We start from the raw sequence: 21744 nt of genomic DNA on the forward strand, positions 1-21744 counted from the left end.
CCTCCCACCGTATACAACCCTTAACACACACTCACACATTCCTCTCTCTCTCTCTCTCTCTCTCTCTCTCTCTCTCTCTCTCTCTCTCTCTCATTGTTTTTCTGACAGTGTAGTTATAATGAACACATTTAGCTTGTGCTCTGAGTTAAGACACTCATAGCACAAAAAATATACCTTGGTTCAAAAAATATACCTTTGCATCTGTAACATCTGGCTGGACGTCAACTAGAGGTCCTTTCAGTCTGGGTCGTTAACGGTTTCATGCTGTGACCCTAGATTGAGTTTTGTCACCAGGTCTGCTCAGACACTTTCATCAGAAGATCCTAATCTCCTGATAACACACATTTCCAGACCTATTGACTGTCTCTGGCTGTTTTATTGTGCCAATCTAAGCAAATTAACACCTCAAAGCAAACTTCAAACCGTGAGCAGAGACGAAGCAGCCATGACACAAAAATGTGTCTGTCTAAGATCACAGCTAAGACCAAAATAAATTGGTTTAAATTGTATAAATTATATATCCTTGTATTGCATGTTTGTATCTGTAATGAACCACTTTCTTGTCACACTATAGGGATGCTTTGTTCATTTTAGCATGTCTCATAATTCACATTCATGAGATTACTATTTGATGTGTGTTTCAAACCATACCTTGTTTACACTCTTAATAATCCCCTTTTCCTTTCCTGATCAATGATGTGCATCATCTTACCATAACTGATATCAAACTTGTTAAATATTAATCAAAATTATTATTTAACAAAAACTTTAGCATAGTCCATCTATGCAAATGAGTCTGGTAAAACAAAGACAAAGTTTTCCTACTCTATCTACACCCTTTTGGATTGGTCATCTGAACTTCAAGGGGTTGGTCTAAACTCAGGTTAAGAGGCCTGCACCCCAATTCATCAAGGCTCTCAGCACACAGCTCACGCACAGCACGCCAAACGGCTGCTCAACAGCGAGGCCACGGCGCCCAGCCGGGCTCGCTGTGAGACCTGTCCCTCTCTCGGATAGTTTCACGGGCACCCTGACACTTGGACAAACTTGGACAAACTGGACAAATTAATCGCCACAGATTAACCAGACCGACGGATTAACCCAAAAAGGAACAACTCCTACGGACACCTCAGGACTCCGTCACGTGACCACAAACTCAGGAACTCTCTTCCTCGCATACGCGCACATACAGCTGGACGTACACACGTGCCTCACAAAAGCCAAATGCAAGTATCGCTTGTTCATTAGCTGTAAAAGTTATTGCCCCTTTTAATTAAGGTGATTATTAGAGTTCTGATGATTTGTGCAGAAGTTAAGTCTATAGTGATATTGCCCTTCTTTTACTCTCTCTCTCTCTCTTAATTTTCCATTCTTTCTCTTTCATATGTTACTTGTTTGTTGTTTGTATGTATAGTTAGTCTTGTGTGTTTTTGTAGTGTAACGTAGTTTAATAAACCGGTTTTGCATTTCACAATTGAATTATTTCTGTGTTCAATGCTCATGAAATAAATGTCACTTAATCTGCCGTTAAGATCTTAAAGCTACATGCTTAAAAATACTTTATAGCAGTAAGAATGTTATTTTCTAAAGGCCACAGAATTAACTTCTTAAATGAACAATTATGAGTATTTGCTGGACAAATACATTAATTAATTGTTATTATTATTCTGCTAAATCAGTTTAAAATCTTAATAATTTGTATAATTAATTAGTTAATTGTACTTATTATTCCATTTGAGCTAAATATGGGAATTTCCCCAAATTCCCTTAAATTCCCGTAGTGTTTCGGTTGGAGGTTTATGGTGTTTTAAATAACGCCGTTCTCCTCCTCCCGCTCATTGCTACATATTAATGGTGGAGAATGCGGGCAGATTTAAACATTATTTTCTGAGCAAACCAGTTACAAATCAAATGTGTTTTTGCATTGTGTGAATGAAAAAGAACTATCAGCTATAACTGATTTCGTTCTTTATTTGTATGAATGAAAATGTATTTTCCTGTATCATTTTCAGGACGTAACAGACTCGCGCCCCTGTTATGTATAGCTAACTGCAGTCTTTAAGGTAACCGTATTAAAAACATTTTGATACGCTGCATTACTGTCTGATTCCGCCTAATAAAGAGTAGAATTCCTTTATTTAGAGCGAAGCGGTGGTCGAGTGAGTACTCCCATCTGATAAGGCCTTTTTGTTAAATCTCCAGGAAATGATTTACAATTAGAGAAGCTGTCTATTGTATTTTTCCATTTTATTCACGTACGTGGATTTTTAAAATTGTAAGACTTTTCAATTTTAAAGGAGATAAACCTTGATCAAGTAACTTATGTCAACGGAGAAGAAAGCCCGTTAGACTTTTATTTATTGTGTGTCCCGGTAACGTAAGCCAAAACTGGCACCGGACGAACACAGCTCAAATTACATCCGTCGTCTTAGCAACGCTGCGGTCGCCGATGTAATTATTGTATGGAAGCGAATCTTTGTCAGTTTAAAGCGTACTACCTAGTTCTAACACTAGATGTCAGTCTTGAGTGTCTAACACTTCTCCTTCTCTCTCACTTTACGCCTGACTTCCGCTTTCTTTGTTTGTTGGGCGAAATATCGCCATCTGGTGGGGAAAGCTCGTTTGGTCCTCTCATAAACTCTTTTGGGAGTGTATGACAGGAGTCAAACTGGGATTTTTGACCTTACTTTGATAACTAGGTTATTCTACTACTTTGTAGTTTTATTTCCTACATATTGAATGTTATGGTCTTAAATTATAAATAATAATTAATATTGCTATGCCTTTATTAAGTTATTATTTCTTTATTTAATTTTTATTTTATTTTGATTTATTTTATTTCATTTTTGCTGTTCTCTCCCGCTCCTTACTTTCCTGTTCTCTTTTCTATTGTAGAGATTGTATTTTAATTAAATTTAAATTTAAATTTAAGGCAGTTTGATTTATTTTAAATTTTAATTGAATCAATTCTTTACTGTGAATAGAATTCAGCCCCATAAGTCCCATTCTCAGTGAATTCATTTATGTTTTAACTGGTGCAATAGGATAAGCCCCCTGTCCCTCGCAAGTTGGGCCTAGCCCAGCCACTCTAGCTAAGCCACTCCCCTAGCTCGCATGACTTCATAGTGCCCTCTCCCTGTAAGGCCCTGTCATTAAATCTAGGGTAGAGAACCTGCTAAGCTAAAACAGGGACTTCCTTCTCATAACTATTTTCATCTCTTATCCTTTTCATTTCTCAGCCTTTTGACTTTGTCTGTTTGGCTGTCTTATTTTATTTTCAGTTTATTTATTTATTTATTTTTAATCTCTTTTATTTTTTTTATCCATTTTATTTTATTTGTTTTATTTTCAGTAATTTATCTTTCTCACCTTTTATTTGCTTTTTATTTAATTTTATTTTATCATTATAATTAATTAACTTTAATTATTTTGATCTTATTTTATTTTGGGCTGAAAAACCATATCTGCACAAACCATGAGAAAAAGTATTAGTAATGCGAACGATTAACCAAATGTCTGAAGCGACCAATAGGTTAAAACACATCGTCCATTCACTAAATTTTTTTTCCCTTTTTACCCACACTTATTATCTGTGCCGCCGAAGCAAGGCCCCGATAATAGTTTTATTTGTGCCACTAGCTGATCACGTCAGTTAGACCCACATAGCCCATATTTTTTTTTTTTTTTTATTCATTTTAGCTCGTTAAAATTCTGCGGACTTGTATTGGCTCTTTGTGTTTTGTCACCCACCAGTGCGCCAACGTGTCCAGATCACCCAGCCCTGCCAACCACTGTGACCAGCTGGAGGCATGGCTCAACGATCCGACATCTGACCTCCTGCCCAATGTCGCCAACGATCTGCAGCGCCGAGACCGAGAGCAACGGGATGGCAACCTGGACGAGATCATAGCCCGTGATTCAACACAGAGCTACAGCCACAAGGAGATGGCAAGGATCACAGGTGCCATCGCTCACAACCTCATCATCCAGCTAAAGCGGGACGAAAGGAACGTCACCCACCTGGAACAGGATGCAGCAACGCTAAAGCTCCAAGCAAAGGAAGCCTGGAGGAATCAGGAGGACGCGCAGACTCGTCTAGATCGGCTGACACAGGAATACAAGGATCAGCAGCAGCTGATCGAGGAGGAACACAAGAGGATAAAGAATGAGGCGAGACAACTTCACAAGGCCATCTCACAACTCCACACAGACACCGAGCACAGAGAGCAGCAGGAAAAGACCGCCAAAGAGGAGCTGGGAAAGCTCCTGCAGGCCAAAAGTCTTCTGGTAAGAGCCAAGGCAGAACAGAAAGAACGTGATGCCAAGTCCAAGGCCTACGAAAACCACCTGCAAGCTGCTCAAGCTGAAATTCAAGTTCTTGTTCAGCAACATCACCAACCTAAGGACGAACGTGATTCCGTCCAAAAAGAACTGTTATATGGTTTCAGAATGCAAGCTGAACCATTGAGAGAGAAAGCATCATTCTCCTCTCATCCAATCAGTGTCTCTGCACTCCCCCACCAAAGTTTCCTGCTGAAAAAGAGGGGGGTGAGAGCCCACTGTTAAGAACTTTGCCAGCCAGCATCCACAACCCTCTCACAAGAACACAAGGGGGGTGGGGCCAACACCTTTCCCAACAATGTCTACAGACACACGGCATGGCCCAAAGACCTTGACAAGCTGGCTAGAAACAGTCCAACATTTAGTCCAAACACTGCAGGTGTCCATGACATCCACGCTTACCTGCAGAACATTGACTTTTATGTGCACACGCTGCCGAATGTAACCACGAGAGACCAGCTGTATCTGCTATGGATTACTTCCAGCCGTTAGGTGAGGAGCTTCCTGAACCGGCAGTCGGAAAGTGTCAAGTTGGATTATAAGCAGCTGCAAATGGCCTTGATAGAAGAGTTTTCAGATCCAGAATCACGATGAGGACTAATCGCTGCAATGGACTTAAAACAAAGCAGAAATGAAACTCCACAGGCCTACTACTACAACTGACTTTCAGTCTATTTCAGCTCAAGAAATGAGCCAAGAATGGAGAAAACCCCCCTGCAAAGCTTTATTTTACTGTAATGCAACACTTAGGATTTATGGCCTACCCTCACCTGACGACAACCAGACAGCTGCAGGACTTCGTCCATAAAGCCTACGGTAAACAAAAGCCACCTCTAAAAAGACTGTCATCCTTTCTTTCTCTGAAAATTACCCCAAAACGGCCACTGGAGGGCGAACAACAGCGCCACAGTGAAGGACATTTCAGCAGAGAGCCAAGAGGATCGAAGGACTTCACAGCCCAGATCATCAGACAGCCAGAGGACAGCGTCCATGGAAACCATCCTGCACCTGTCAGAATGAGAAGTCCAAACAGTCAACAGATGGACCAGGTTCGACACACAGTGAACAAAGCTAAGTCTGAACTGTCACAAAAGCAAAGCGACACATACACATCTGAGTCAGCAGAGATTTTGAAAATAGTGAAGAAGTCAAATCCAAAAGGAGGCCTCACAAGGAGAACCGCGAGGATGAACCTAACTATTTATCACTAGCAGCAGCACTGGAATACAGCAAGAACTTTCCAGAAAACCCTCCTGCAAGCAACACTTAAATCTCTGCCACTCATCACGTTACCATCGATCCAGTCATCGCAAAAATCAGAGACTTTGGCACACAAACTGTATTTCAAACATCAACCAGTCAGATTCAGCAGGTACCAGAAAAGTGCTGTGTTAGACATCTGTTTCCCTACAGAATCACTGAAGACCAGCCTTAACTGCCTTCCAGTTACCACACAAAACCTGGTACTAAGGCCCTGGGAAACCTGAATGAGAGAGGAGTAGCTAAAAGACTCTATTTAGCAACCACCGTGAAACACAAGGTCAGATTGGAAACCCTCGCCAACACTGGAGCTGATCTAATGCTGATGTCATTCCAGCTTTTCACAAGACTCCAGAACAAAGATGAAGCACAAGATCTGACCCTCAACCCACAAAGGTGTATGCTGAATATGCAGTCTCACAGCCAAACTGCAACAGGTGCTTTCCATCCACCTGACCATCGGTCCTATGAGACTTCTACACCCTGTGTAAATCTCACCAGTGGACACATATCCTCTTTTCATTGGCAAAGACTGTTTAGATAGTTTTGAGCCTTTAACAGACTTTAAAAAGTAAAAATTTGGGCTCAGGTAAGAAAACTTCTACCTTGTCACTCAGAAAATCATCTGAAGTATATTGCCAAGTCACAAAGTTATGGATTACCCAGCAGCCAGTCGCGAGAACATCGTCTCAGACCAAAAGTTCAAGTTCACTGTTGTGCACATTACAAACAACCCACCCACCCGCCCAACTGTGATTGCACTGACCTGCGGCCAACACACGCCCACCACCACAGTGCCCATCACATAGCCACTTACACTGGCTCCACATATCTCAAACAGTGACATAGCTGCATTACATGCCTCCGACACCACCATACAAGCTATGTCAACCACCTCTCAGACCCCTCCACCTGCCCTATCATGAACTCTGACCTCATTGCTACACCAGCCCTTAAATGTCTTAACGACATGTAACACCTGCTGCATATACAACATCACATCCTCTTATATGTCCCTGACGACCGCACTACACCAAAGCATGTGGTTCTTCATTGACATAGGGGGGTCCTACAGATGTATGCGCATGACACAGCATGTGCCAGACACCAAGTTGCAAGAGCCACGTACAAACCACTGAAACAGGTGGCATACTGGCCCTGGATGCAGCAGGACTTAGCAGAATGCATCAAAGGATGCCTGGTTTGCTGCTAACTATAATCGGCTAACCCAAACCACAGAGCACCACTGCAAAGAACAGGTGCTAATTTTGGTCAGACTTTAAGACTTTTAGGCTGGGTAAACTGCTACCCAGGTCGACGAGGGGCAACAAACATTTACTCATGGTCATTTGCCAATTCACACAGTGGGTTGAGCCTCCCAGCACCCAATGACACTGCTCAAAACACAGCACCTCTACACATGATCCACATCTTCGCCAGGTTCGAACTGCCACTGAGAGTCAACTCAGATTGAGGTACCCATTTCACCGCTGAAATTATTAAAGATGTGTGGAAACCCCTAGGCGCACACGCCCAACTCCACATCAGCATCATCCCTCCTCATCGAACCAAGCAGACTGTGGCTAGCATGTCAAAGAAATGTGTCTCAGCAAATCAGATGGACTGGGATCGGAAACTCCCCTTTAGTGTTATGGCTATCAGATCGACCCCAAATTAATTTACTGGTGTGTCTCCCTTCAAACCATTGACAGGACGGCAGATGACACTGCCAGTACACCTGTTGTACCAACCTTGAGATTCCAATCTCATCACAGCCAACACCACTCACCAGAATCCCAATGAACTTCACAGGCATCTGGAACCCTTCGCTTCCACCCGGGAACAGCTACAGAAGATGGCTGAGGGATAGAAGGCATACTACGACTGGAAGTCATCATGAGAGGAACTGGACGTGGATGACAATGTTTGGTACAACAGCTTTGCACAGCCACTTCACACAACTCACCAGTGACTGTCAAAGGAAGTTCTGCCACGCTGGACAGGACCCCATCAGATTGTGAACAAAATCTCTGCTGTTGCATACCAGACCAGGATGGACAGGGAGGAGAAAGAAACAATCTTCAGATGGGTCCATCATAACACAACCAACACACTAAACATTGAGGCATAACAGAAAAGGGGGGACTAGTTCCAACTAGACCAAACCGCCTCCTTACTGCCTCCCCACCAAACAAGCAGCTGCATCTTGCATCAAACCTGCGCAGGTGCAGCCGCACTAAAGACATTCACCATCTCTGCCCAAGCATTCCTTTTTATTTTTAAGGACAACACTGATGACATCTATGGGCTGCAGCCCATTAAGATCGACTCCCAGTGTTCCGCTTCGGTTAAACCACTAGCCAATGCCACTAACGCTTGTAGGTGACTGATGGCTGTTCAACACCCCAGCCTACACAAACACGTTAACCTACAAACCACCCACATCAGTCTGCACAACCAGACAAAGTGGATTCAAACTCCAAAGGATGTGATTCTCCACATTGATGACCTGGCACTTGATCACCTTCCCAGTGAGTAGTACCACATCAAACTGGAAATCTCAACTTTCTTCAGGGACCACCACTTCATCGTAAACCCTGAACTGGAAATGAGGATTGCGTAAGGAAGGACCCAAACTAATTGATGTCACAGACTTCAACACTGTCCTCCAGAGACTTGCTCGGATGCCCACTACAGACAGCCTTTGTGTTGTCTGATCTTGGACCGCCAATGACACGGTACTGTGCCTCTCCGCAGGAATAGGATACGTCCTTACTCTCAGCCTAACCTTCATCCCATAACGAAGATTTAACGGGATGCAAGAGTTCAGTGAACAGGTGCACAGCTGTCCTTCTGTTGGACATTCAAATGGAACCGTGGAAGGCAGCACACCCAGGCAGAGCCAGAGCCCAATCTCATTCAAATCACCCTTTGCCTGTTTGACAGAACGCTGCAGACAATTAAGATACACCTGCCATCCAGACTTCATGACCTGCCTGATCATCGCCCGCCAAAGTCTCCCTGGACTTTAACAGTCGTGAAGGGGGGAATATGTAACATCTGGCTGGACGTCAACTAGAGGTCCTTTCAGTCTGGGTCGTTAACGGTTTCATGCTGTGACCCTAGATTGAGTTTTGTCACCAGGTCTGCTCAGACACTTTCATCAGAAGATCCTAATCTCCTGATAACACACATTTCCAGACCTATTGACTGTCTCTGGCTGTTTTATTGTGCCAATCTAAGCAAATTAACACCTCAAAGCAAACTTCAAACCGTGAGCAGAGACGAAGCAGCCATGACACAAAAATGTGTCTGTCTAAGATCACAGCTAAGACCAAAATAAATTGGTTTAAATTGTATAAATTATATATCCTTGTATTGCATGTTTGTATCTGTAATGAACCACTTTCTTGTCACACTATAGGGATGCTTTGTTCATTTTAGCATGTCTCATAATTCACATTCATGAGATTACTATTTGATGTGTGTTTCAAACCATACCTTGTTTACACTCTTAATAATCCCCTTTTCCTTTCCTGATCAATGATGTGCATCATCTTACCATAACTGATATCAAACTTGTTAAATATTAATCAAAATTATTATTTAACAAAAACTTTAGCATAGTCCATCTATGCAAATGAGTCTGGTAAAACAAAGACAAAGTTTTCCTACTCTATCTACACCCTTTTGGATTGGTCATCTGAACTTCAAGGGGTTGGTCTAAACTCAGGTTAAGAGGCCTGCACCCCAATTCATCAAGGCTCTCAGCACACAGCTCACGCACAGCACGCCAAACGGCTGCTCAACAGCGAGGCCACGGCGCCCAGCCGGGCTCGCTGTGAGACCTGTCCCTCTCTCGGATAGTTTCACGGGCACCCTGACACTTGGACAAACTTGGACAAACTGGACAAATTAATCGCCACAGATTAACCAGACCGACGGATTAACCCAAAAAGGAACAACTCCTACGGACACCTCAGGACTCCGTCACGTGACCACAAACTCAGGAACTCTCTTCCTCGCATACGCGCACATACAGCTGGACGTACACACGTGCCTCACAAAAGCCAAATGCAAGTATCGCTTGTTCATTAGCTGTAAAAGTTATTGCCCCTTTTAATTAAGGTGATTATTAGAGTTCTGATGATTTGTGCAGAAGTTAAGTCTATAGTGATATTGCCCTTCTTTTACTCTCTCTCTCTCTCTTAATTTTCCATTCTTTCTCTTTCATATGTTACTTGTTTGTTGTTTGTATGTATAGTTAGTCTTGTGTGTTTTTGTAGTGTAACGTAGTTTAATAAACCGGTTTTGCATTTCACAATTGAATTATTTCTGTGTTCAATGCTCATGAAATAAATGTCACTTAATCTGCCGTTAAGATCTTAAAGCTACATGCTTAAAAATACTTTATAGCAGTAAGAATGTTATTTTCTAAAGGCCACAGAATTAACTTCTTAAATGAACAATTATGAGTATTTGCTGGACAAATACATTAATTAATTGTTATTATTATTCTGCTAAATCAGTTTAAAATCTTAATAATTTGTATAATTAATTAGTTAATTGTACTTATTATTCCATTTGAGCTAAATATGGGAATTTCCCCAAATTCCCTTAAATTCCCGTAGTGTTTCGGTTGGAGGTTTATGGTGTTTTAAATAACGCCGTTCTCCTCCTCCCGCTCATTGCTACACATCTAAAGAGTTCTTAAGCTCTTACTGGAACTTCAGAGGTATATTGGTACCAAAAAGTGCATATTATTTATATATATATATATATATATATATATATATATATATATATATATATATATATATATATATATATATATATATATATATATATTCAGTGAGAAAAATAAGTATTTGAACACCCTGCTATTTTGCAAGTTCTCCCACTTAGAAATCATGGAGGGGTCTGACATCGGAGGTGCATGTCCACTGTGAGAAACATAATTAAAAAAAAAAAAATCCAGAAATCACAATGTATAATTTTTTTAACTATTTATTTGTATGATACAGCTGCAAATACGTATTTAAACACCTGAGAAAATCAATGTTAATATTTGGTACAGTAGCCTCTGTTTGCAATTACAGAGGTCAAAAGTTTCCTGTAGTTTTTAAGCAGGTTTGCACACACTGCAGGAGGGATTTTGGCCCACTACTCAACACACATGTTCTCTAGATCAGTCAGGTTTCTGGCCTGTCGCTGAGAAACACGGAGTTTAAGCTCCCTCCAAAGATTCTCTATTGGGCTAGGCTGGCTAGGCCACGCCAGAACCTTGATATGCTTAGTACAGAGCCACTCCTTGGTTATCCTGGCTGTGTGCTTCAGGTCATTGTCATGTTGGAAGACCCAGCCTCGACCCATCTTCAATGCTCTAACTGAGAGAAGGAGGTTGTTTCCCAAAATCTCACAATACATTGCCCCAGTCATCCTCTCCTTATTACAGTGCAGTCGCCCTGTCCCATGTGCAGAAAAACACCCCCAAAGCATGATGCTACCACCCCCATGCTTCACAGTAGGGATGGTGTTCTTGGGATGGTACTCATCATTCTTCTTCCTCCAAACGCGTTTAGTGGAATTATGACCCAAAAAGTTCTATTTTGGTCTCATCTGACCACACGACTTTTTCCCATGACTCCTCTGGATCATCCAAATGGTCATTGGCAAACTTAAGACGGGCCTGGACATGTGCTGGTTTAAGCAGGGGAACCTTCCGTGCCATGCATGATTTCAAACCATGACGTCTTAGTGTATTACCAACAGTAACCTTGGAAACGGTGGTCCCAGCTCTTTTCAGGTCATTGACCAGCTCCTCCTGTGTAGTTCTGGGCTGATTTCTCACCTTTCTTAGGATCATTGAGACCCCATGAGGTGAGATCTTGCATGGAGCCCCAGTCCGAGGTGAGATCAAAGAGCCTTTATAGATATATACCACAAGATGGAGACATTTATTTTTTAGCAAAATAATATTTTGCATGACTGATAATCATAAATGCTGAGCAATTTTATTTTACTTGTTCTATAAATGAATTGAAGTCTCTTTCTTCCTTTATTTAGGAATAAAATACCCAGAAACAAAACATATGAATGTATATTAATAATGTAAGTTATACACTCACATAAAAGGATTATTAGGAATGGGGTGGTGATGGCGCAGTGGATATGACACTCGCCTTTGGTGTGAGAGACCTGGGTTCAAATCCACTGTGACACACCATTGTGTCCCTGAGCAAGACACTTAACCCCTAGTTGCTCCAGAGGCGTGCAACCTTTGACATAGCAATTGTAAGTCCCTTTGGATAAAAGCGTCAGCTAAATAAGTAAGTAAGGAACACCTGTTCAATTTCTCATTAATGCAATTATCTAATCAACCAATCACATGGCAGTACTGTGGTCCTGGTCCTGAACTCCAAACTGAATGTCAGAATGGGAAAGAGAGGTGATTTAAGCAATTTTAAGCCTGGCATGGTTGTTGGTGCCAGACGGGCCGGTCTGAGTATTTCACAATCTGCTCAGTTACTGGGATTTTCATGCACAACCATTTCTAGGGTTTACAAAGAATGGTGTGAAAAGGGAAAAACATCCAGTATGCGTCAATCCTGTGGGCGAAAAAATGCCTTATTGATGCTAGAGGTCACAGGAGAATGGGCTGACTGATTCAAGCTGATTGAAGAGCAACTTTGACTGAAATAATCACTCGTTACAACCAAGGTATTCAGCGAAGCATTTGTGAAGCCACAACACGCACAATCTTGAGGCAGATGTGCTACAACAGCAAAAGACCCCACCCGCTACCACTCATTTCCACAAATAGGAAAAAGAAGCTACAGTTTGGAAAAATGTTCCCTGGTCTGATTAGTCTCCATTTCTGTTGAGACATTCAGATGGTAGAGTCAGAATTTGCCATAAACAGAATGAGAACATGGATCCATCATGCCTTGTTACCACTGTGCAGGCTGGTGGTGGTGGTGGTTTAATGATGTTGGGGATGTTTTCTTGGCACACTTTAGGCCCCTTAGTGCCAATTGGGCATCATTTAAATGCCACAGCCTACCTGAGCATTGTTTCTGAGCATGTCCATGCCTTTATCACCACCATGTACCCATCCTCTGATGGCTACTTCCAGCTGGATAATGCACCATGTCACAAAGCTTGAATCATTTCAAATTGGTTTCTTGAACATGACAATGAGTTCACTGTACTAAAATGGCCCCCACAGTCACCAGATCTCAACCCAATAGAGCATCTTTGGGATGTGGTGAGACGGGAGCTTCATGCCCTGGATGTGCATCCCACAAATCTCCATCAACCGCAAGATGCTATCCTATGTGCCAACATTTCTAAAGAATGCTTTCAGCACCTTGTTGAATCAATGCCACATAGAATTAAGGCAGTTCTGAAGGCAAAAAAGGGTCAAACACAGTATTAGTATGGTGTTCCTAATAATCCTTTAGGTGAGTGTATGGCTTGTTTATACTCAAAAATAGCATCTACATTGACTTTGCTTTTTTAAAAGGAAGTTTAAATGTCACGAAACAGTTAAATCATGAATCAGTAGGTAAACTTATTAAATTAAGATCTTAACATAAGTTCAGGACAAGTCTGATCATTTGGGCCTGTCAATTCATAATTTCAAGCTTAAATAAGCAGGCGTCTAATGCTATTTACTATTTTTTTCTGGCATCCTTCCTTCCTTCTAACTCCTCTTTATTTTAATTCTGACTTTCCTCAGTTTATATTCTGTAGTGTGGTTAGGAGTGTTAACTCAGAGCTCAAGCTAAATTTGTTCATTATAACTACACTGTCCGAAAAACATGGTCCCAGCTATCTCTGGGACAGTACCCTTTCAAAAATACACCTTTGCATCTAAAGAGTTCATATAGGAACTTTAGAGGTAGCCTACATATTGGTACCAAAAAATGCATATTAGAATTCCCGAAAGGTTCATACAGTGCCCTTTATAAGTATTGGGACAATAAAGCTGTGAAGTCAAGAAATGTCTAAACATTAAAAGGTGAATATGAGACAAGTACAGAATATCAGATTTTATTTTTTACCTTTTACCTTTAACAGGTAAAAGCAATTTGGCAGCTCAACATAGCAACATGTTTGGAATATAATTCTGAGTTTATTGTCTGAAGTGCTAGGTGATAAACTGTGTCCTGATGCATTAATTGTTCACACATAAAAAGCAGAGAATGTGAGGTATCAGTGTGATCCATTCTGCAGTCTGAGTCTTATATTTGATGACAGAACAAACATAACATAGACAGGGAGCACATCTAACAATGCCAATGAATCTTAAAAAATAATGAACCCAAATAGTAAATAAAGTTATTGAATTATCATGTGTCCTATTCTGTCCTAAACTCTCAAAACATTTTAAGTGACTGTAATTTGGTTACACATTTTGCCTTAGTAATTGTAACTGATTACAGTTACATTTATTTTGTAATTAAATTACGTAAAAGCGTTACATGTAACTAACTGACACTGCCTACCACAAAAATCAATGAGTGCTCTTGGTCAAGGGACTGCACTTCAGGAATGATACACGTTAAATGGCTTCGATCATATCTCTCTCAATGATGTTCCCGATTAGCAATGTATATAATATGATGTGTGCAGTTGTTGCTTAATTTCTATTTATTTCGACCTAACCCTTGCAAATTCAATGTATCACACACACACAGACACACACAGCACACATCATAAGAAAACAATGTTTTCAAAACAATGTTTTATTTATTTGTTTCAATATACCATCACATACATAACCTTTTGTTAATAAGTATAAGGTTATAGAATAAAGAATCACTTTTTTTGGCTGAAAAATTCATTGCACAGCATGGTGATGCAAGCACACAGGGTGACATACTCTTGGAAGTCCACACATCCATCTGCATTGGCATCCAGATCCTTAAAGATGTTGTCGAGTTGAGCCTGGTTAGTGTTTTTCTTTAACAACAAAACCACATACACATAATTTTAACCAGATGCACACATTTGGATATTTTAATATTGTTACACAATACACAAAAAAGTTACAAATCATTAATTTAAAAAGATAACAGAATGTTATAGGCAGTCTGTATAGTAAACGTGTGCAGATTCTTACTGCCTTACTTCTTACTATATATTATGAGCAATTATTGCAATTAAGATCTGCTCTATTGTTCTAAATAAAATGACAAACTACAACAGCTTTTCAGTTCACATTTTTAACCGTAAGAATCCAAGCAATCCTACTTCAGATGGTCAGAGTATGTGTCAGTATTTCTAGTGCTTCTCACCCCCAGTACGTCACCCATCTCTTTAGTAAGCAACTCCTTAAGCTCTCCTTTGGACAGGGTTTTTTTGTCTCCTTCCTTTCCAGAGTAAGTATAAAAAACTTTAATCATCATTGCCATTGCCTTCTGAAGATCTGAAGCAGCCATGTTGACTAGAGAAACAAAAGAGAGACACAAATAATATTCATTTTCATATTAAGTAAGTATGTTGAAAAATCACATAAGAAATGTTTAAACCAGCAAAAGCATACAGCATCTGAAACAGGATATACCACTGTGCAACACAGAGTTAAAATACAAAGTGAAAAAGGATAGGTAAAGGGGCGGATCTAAAATTGTCTAATGAGAAATAAAAGAAGTGGGAGTTGTAAAAAGGAGGGCAGTTTTTAAACACGGATTATGGCCAACACCCTGAGCACATCTGACTTAGACAAACAGAGAGGGAGAGAGATCGACATATTACTGAACGCATCATACTACAACTTTTTTCCCGTTATAAATCAGATTCTCCCTCCAGCACCAACTTTCCCTCCTTTACATAAACTTTGCACAGTTTGTCAGCTGTATAAACTCTCTCTGTGATGTTGGAATCTCAAAAATATCTTTAAAATCAAGGAAGGTGAGAGAGATGCATATAGGAAGTGAAGCAAGAAAGACAGACGCCACAGAGGAGTTTAAAGCATGATGGGAGGAGCCTGAGGGTGCAGTAACAAATTTAACCAAGTTAAGCATGAGACCAAAATCAGGAAGTAAAGGTTGCCAGTATGCAAATAATCTAACATTTTTCACACAGTAGCCTACATATTTAAGAAGTATAGTAGCAGAGCAGCAGTCAGGTCAACTACAGCCAAGGATTCTTTACTTCATTCTAAAAAAATACAATTTGACTAAAGTTGCATGCAACACTTGATAACACTTAAAAACCAAATGATGTTACTTATAACTAATCTAATAGCAGCAATAGCCCACAAAACATAAACTCACCTTGGATTCTGTGGAGTTCACAACGAGGAATAAGGGAAAGCAAATGAAGCGAGGGAGTGAGGGCTGGGCAGACATACAGGGGGTTATATGCAAAAAATGTCACACCCTCTAATTTATCTCCTCCCACTGTATACAACCCTTAACACAGACACACCCATCTCTCTCTCTCTCTCTCTCTCTCTCTCTCTCTCTCTCTCTCTCTCAATTTCAATTTCAATTTAAAGAACTTTATTGGCATGATTGTGTCACTTACAATATTGCCAAAGCATTATACATAAAACGAGAAACATACAATAACACAATATTAACAAACATTAAGGTGCAATTAAGCTAAGGTGCTGGGTGATGGATGAAGTACTACTGCAAATAAAATAAAATAGAATCAGAGGATATTTACAATATAAAGTAGACTTTGAAATATAAACATATGAAGTATACAAATGTACATTTATGGGGGCAGATGAGAGGTAAAATAAAAATACTGTACAAGATCAGGGCTGTGGATTATTTCTGATGGTGTGTAACTGATAAATGAGTTTAGCAGCAGCTGATGGGTGTCTGTCTTCCCCCAGTAACATCTTCATTTGATCTGAGTCTGAAGAGCTATGAAACTCTGGTATGAGCTTTGAGATTTTGTCAAAGTGTTTTTCTCTAAGCTCTTTATATTTACCACAGTAAAGGAGAAAGTGTGTCTCTGTCTCGATCTCACCACTGTCACAATGGACACAGATTCACTCTTCTTTTGGGAGCCATGTTTGTCTATGTCGGCCTTTCTCTATTGCCAGACTGTGATCACTGAGTCTGTATTTAGTGAGGATTCGTCTCTGCTTTACATCTCTAACTGTGGAGAGATATTCTGACAGACTGTATTTTCTGTTTAGTGCCCGATAACATTCTAGTTTACTTTGGTTTTTACTTTCATTATCCCAATGATCCAAATATAAAGTTTGACTTTCTTTAATGATTTGGTTTATCGTGGTTTGTTTGCGTTCATTAGTGCTGGTCTGGAGTTTTAGAGCCAGTTGACAGATGGGACTGGTTTTAGGTCTCTTCTCTTGGGTTTTAAGGGCTTCATATTGAAGTGTGTTCGGGGGACTTGAGTTTAAGTGTGACCAGAATTTAAGGGAGCGTTTTTGGATGTGTATTATTAGGGGATATCTGCCTAATTCAGCCCTGCATGCATTAGTAGGTGTTCTTCTCTGAACTCTTAAAATATTTCTACAGAATTCAGCATGCAGGGATTCCATTGGATGTTTGTCCCATTTGGAGTAATCTGTTAGGCATTGTGGACCCCAAACCTCACAACCGTACAGAGCTATGTATCTCTCTCTCTCTCTCTCTCTCTCTCTCTCTCTCTCTCTCTCTCTCTCTCGTTTCTATAAAAACGTATGTTTACTTATTAATTACATTTGCAAAAAAGGAGGTAGGCTTGACTTCTTTTGTTCTTGTAAATACTTTTACAATTTTCCTCCTTAATTTAATTCTGATTTACCTCAGTTCTGTAGTGTGGTTATGGGTCTTAACTCAGAGCACAAGCTAAATTTGTTCATTATAACTACACTGTCAGAAAAACATGGTCACAGCTATCACTGGGACAGTACCCTTTCAAAAAATACACCTTTGTATCTAAAGAGTTCATACTGGAACTTCAGAGGTAGCCTACATATTGGAACCAAAAAGTGCATATTATATATATATATATACCGTGAGAAAAATAAGTATTTGAACACCCTGCTATTTTGCAAGTTCTCAAACTTAGAAATCATGGAGGGGTCTGAAATTGTCATTGTAGTTGCATGTCCACTGTGAGAGACATAATCTAAATATAGGATAACAGACAGAGCAATCCATCATTTTCTATAAGATTATGTTTATTGCGGGATCCAGGGGATTAATACAAAATATATTTCATAGTTGAGTTGGTAACAAATAATAGTAGTAAATGTGTAAAGTAGCATAAAGTAGAATTACATAAAAAAACTCAATGTGTATCTATTTAATAATTTGGATTCCACAACTGATAACAACAACAACACATACATACAAGACAATACAGCATTTAGTGTAGGTGTAGCAAGTGAACACAATTTTAACTTAAGAAACTTAATATTGCGCTTCTGATTTGGCTGTGAGATTCGCTGAGAATGAATTGGCTGTGAGAATTTTCATTCCAAAATGGCGGCCGCGCTACCGAAGCGCCACCTAGTGACTGTTGCCAAAAACGCATTAGCATTAGAGTTTCGCCTCTTGCTCTCTTTGGCAGTAGTGAGCAGGAAGTAAAGCGCGAAATCAAGGTCCAGCTCTCCCTCTCGCAGAATGCGCATATCAGAGCTGTCAATCATGACGTGAGACTTGTATTTACATAAGCGTGATAAGAACTACAGTAAATGACAGAAACCAGCTTCGTAAAAAGGTAATTGAAGTGTAAATAAATTGTTTAACGTTAGTTGGTCTCAAGTCCCATTGAATAACATGGGGAGGCAGGGTTTATGACATGTACTGGGACCAGTAATCACTTGGGGGCGATCAAGACGTTTTGGCTTCACTTTTCAGGCTTGTGCGACACGCTTGTTATAGACTTAAGTAATGTGTGTATGATTTGAAAGCTTAGATTGATTTTGAGTACAGGTGAAATGGTTTTGGAGGAATTGTTCGATTTTACTAGAAGAGTCAGGAGGTCTGTGAATTAAGTTTGACAATTTGGATTTGTGTTTAAGGTTTTGAAAAATGTGTTTTAGCAATTCAGAAAAACTGTACTTCTGAGTTTATTGTCTGAAGTGCTAGGTGATGAACTCTGTCCAAATGCATTAATTGTTCACACATAAAAAGCTGAAAATTTGTGGTGACAGAGTCTTATTTGGTGACAACACAGGGAACACATCTAACAATGCCAATGAATCTTAAAAAATAATGAACCCTAATAGGTAATAAAACAGTTATTGAATTATCATGTGTTTTATTCTGTCCTTAACTCTTAAAACATTGATGTCTCATATTTTAGAGCAGTCAATATTCTGATGTTATTTCTTTTTTTAATTAATAAAATTTTATAAGTGACTGTAATTTAGTTGCACATTTTTCTTAGTAACTGTAGCTGTTTACAGTTACATTTATTTTGTAATTAAATTACGTAAAACTGTTACATGTTACTACCCGACACTGCCTGCATACCACAAATCAATGAGTGCTCTGGTTCAAGGGACTGCACTTCAGGAATGATACACGTTAAATGGTTCCAATCATCACATAAAATTCTCTCTCAATGATGTTCCCGATTAGCAATGTATATAATATGATGTGTGCAGTTGTTGGACTATTTCTATTTATTTCAACCTAACCCTTGCAAATTACATTTGTTGGTAAATCGGGGCATATTAGAATATTTTAAGATTTCTGACTTTAATAAAAATGGGTTGTTCATGAGTCAGTTTTTACAGTTAAATAATTGGAGAATTTGAATTTTCACTCAGCCAAGTCTGCATACCCTTTCAAAAACTACAAAAATGAAATATATACAGGTAAAACACACGCTCACGCGCGCACACACAAACATTAAGTACTCTTTGTTTTCAAAACAACATTTTATTTTTATCACATACATAACCTTTTGTTAATAAGTAAAAGGTTAAAGATTAATGAGTCACTATTTTTGGAAAAATTCATTGCACAGCATGGTGATGCAAGCACACAGGGTGACATACTCCTGGAAGTCCACACATCCATCTTTATTGGCATCCAGATCCTGAAAGATCTTGTCGAGTTCAGCCTGGTTAGAGGATTTCTTTAACAACAAAACCACATACACATCATTTTAACCAGATGCACACATTTGAATATTTTAATATTGTTACACAATACACAAAAAAGTTACAAATCATTAATTTAAAAAAGATAACAGAATGTTATAGACAGTCTGTATAGTAAACGTGTGCAGATTCTTACTGCCTTACCTCTTACTATATATAATGCAATTAATTGTTCTAATCTTCTAACTAAAATAAGAAACTTCAACAGCCTTCAGTTCAATTTCTAGTGCTTCTCACCCCCAATATGTCACCCATCTCTTTAGTAAGCAACTCCTTAAGCTCTCCTTTGGACAGGTTTTTTTTGTCTCCTTCCTTTCCAGAGTATTTATAAAAAACTGCAATAAGCGTTGCCATTGACTTCTGAAGGTCTGAAGCAGACATGTTGACTAGAAAAACAAAAGAATGACACAAATAATGTTCATCTTCATATTAAGTTACTATGTTGAAAAATTACCTAAGATATGTTAAAACCAGCAAAAGCATACAGCATCTGAAACAGGAAATACCACTCTGTGCAACACAGAGTTAAAATACAAGGCGGAATAAGGTTGGGTAAAGGGGCGGATCTAAAATTGTTTAATGAAAAGAAAGAAAGAAGTGGGAGTTGTAAAAAGGAGGGCAGTTTTTAAACACGGATTATGGCCAACACCCTGAGCACATCTGACTTAGACAAACAGAGAGAGAGATCGACATATTACTGAACGCATCATACTACAACTTTTCCATTTTATATATTCGATTCTTCCTCCAGCACCAACTTTCCCTTCTGTACATAAACTTTGCACAGTTAGTCAGCTGTTTAAACTGTTGCTGTGATGTTGGAATCTCAAATAAATCTTTAAAATCAAGGAAGGTGAGAGAGATGCATTTAGGAAGTGAAGCAAGAAAGACAGATGCCACAGAGGAGTTTAAAGCATGATGGGAGGAGCCTGAGGGTGCAGTAGCAAATTTAACCAAGTTAAGCATGAGACCAAAATCAGGAAGTAAAGGATGCCAGTATGCAAATAATCTAACATTTTTCACACAGTAGCCTACATATTTAAGAAGTATAGTAGCAGAGCAGCAGTCAGGTCAACTACAGTCAAGCATTCTTTACTTCATTTTAAAGAAATACAATTGACCCAGAATAAAAATTGCATGCAACACTTAATAATTTTTTTTAAAAAACTGTTACTTATAACTAATCTAATAACAGCAATAGCCTACAAAACATAGACTCACCTTGGATTCTGTGGAGTTCACAACAAGGAATAAGGGAAAGCAAGTGAAGCGAGGGAGTGAGGGCTGGGCAGACAAACAGGGGGTTATATGCAAAACGCCACACCCTCTAATTTATCTCCTCCCACTGTGTACAACCCCTAACATACACACACCCATCTCTCTCTCTCTCTCTCTCTCTCTCTCTCTCTCTCTCAATCTTTCTCTCCATCTTTCTTTCTCTCTATCTCTCTCTCATTCTGTCACTCTCTAGGTTATCTTCTTTAGAAACGTATGTTTACTTAATAATTAAGTTTGCAAAAAAGAGCAGGTAGGCTTGACTTCTTTTGTTCTTGTGAAGACTTTAACCAGACTGGTTAAACCAGCTCGCATTAACAGACGCTTATTAAATTCGTGCCTCCGGGAGAACTCATTCCTAAAACCTGACTTCAGTGTCAGATATATGCTGGGAGAACCATTCAGCAATTACTATAGTAAAACTGGAACCAGGAAAAGCAAAAGCACATACTACAGTATAAAATGCATCACTAAGGAACACGCAACTAATACTGATTATGTTTTCCAGATTATATATTTTCCTATGGATGAATGAATCTTTAGTGGTGGTATGTGTGAAAGTGTGCCAGTTAAAGAGATGTATACCATTCTTTTGGTAACAAGTCTGTGTATTCAATATGGAAAACCAGATGAGACACCGAGACGAGACAAAATGACACTAGAAATGATGTCAACCTTTAGAATTTTGGGATATATTTTACATAGCTATAGGGCATAATGTTACACCATTATTATGTTATGAAACCAACTTACGAGGAATGTGTGTCATTAAACATGTA

General features: G+C 39.5%; 2 protein-coding genes across 2 annotated transcripts; both read right to left on the reverse strand.

Annotated features, from left to right (window-relative positions):
• Nucleotides 1-14322: 14322 nt before the first annotated feature.
• On the reverse strand, nt 14323-15976 carry LOC135743353 (ictacalcin-like). Its single transcript, XM_065261020.1, has 3 exons — nt 15885-15976; nt 14904-15052; nt 14323-14568 (listed from the first exon to the last, which is right to left on the reverse strand). The coding sequence occupies exons 2-3, from the start codon at nt 15045-15047 to the stop codon at nt 14425-14427; spliced, it is 288 nt and encodes a 95-aa protein (XP_065117092.1). The 5' UTR covers nt 15048-15052; nt 15885-15976; the 3' UTR covers nt 14323-14424.
• A 3470-nt stretch (nt 15977-19446) lies between these two features.
• LOC135727730 (ictacalcin-like) lies at nt 19447-21070 on the reverse strand. The gene is made up of 3 exons (XM_065245724.2): nt 20912-21070; nt 19928-20076; nt 19447-19665 (listed from the first exon to the last, which is right to left on the reverse strand). Exons 2-3 carry the CDS (start codon nt 20069-20071, stop codon nt 19528-19530), a joined length of 282 nt encoding a protein of 93 aa, XP_065101796.1. The 5' UTR covers nt 20072-20076; nt 20912-21070; the 3' UTR covers nt 19447-19527.
• Nucleotides 21071-21744: the final 674 nt, after the last annotated feature.

The sequence above is a fragment of the Paramisgurnus dabryanus genome, chromosome 13 (assembly GCF_030506205.2).
Source record: "Paramisgurnus dabryanus chromosome 13, PD_genome_1.1, whole genome shotgun sequence".
In the NCBI taxonomy this organism is placed as follows: Eukaryota; Metazoa; Chordata; class Actinopteri; order Cypriniformes; family Cobitidae; genus Paramisgurnus; species Paramisgurnus dabryanus.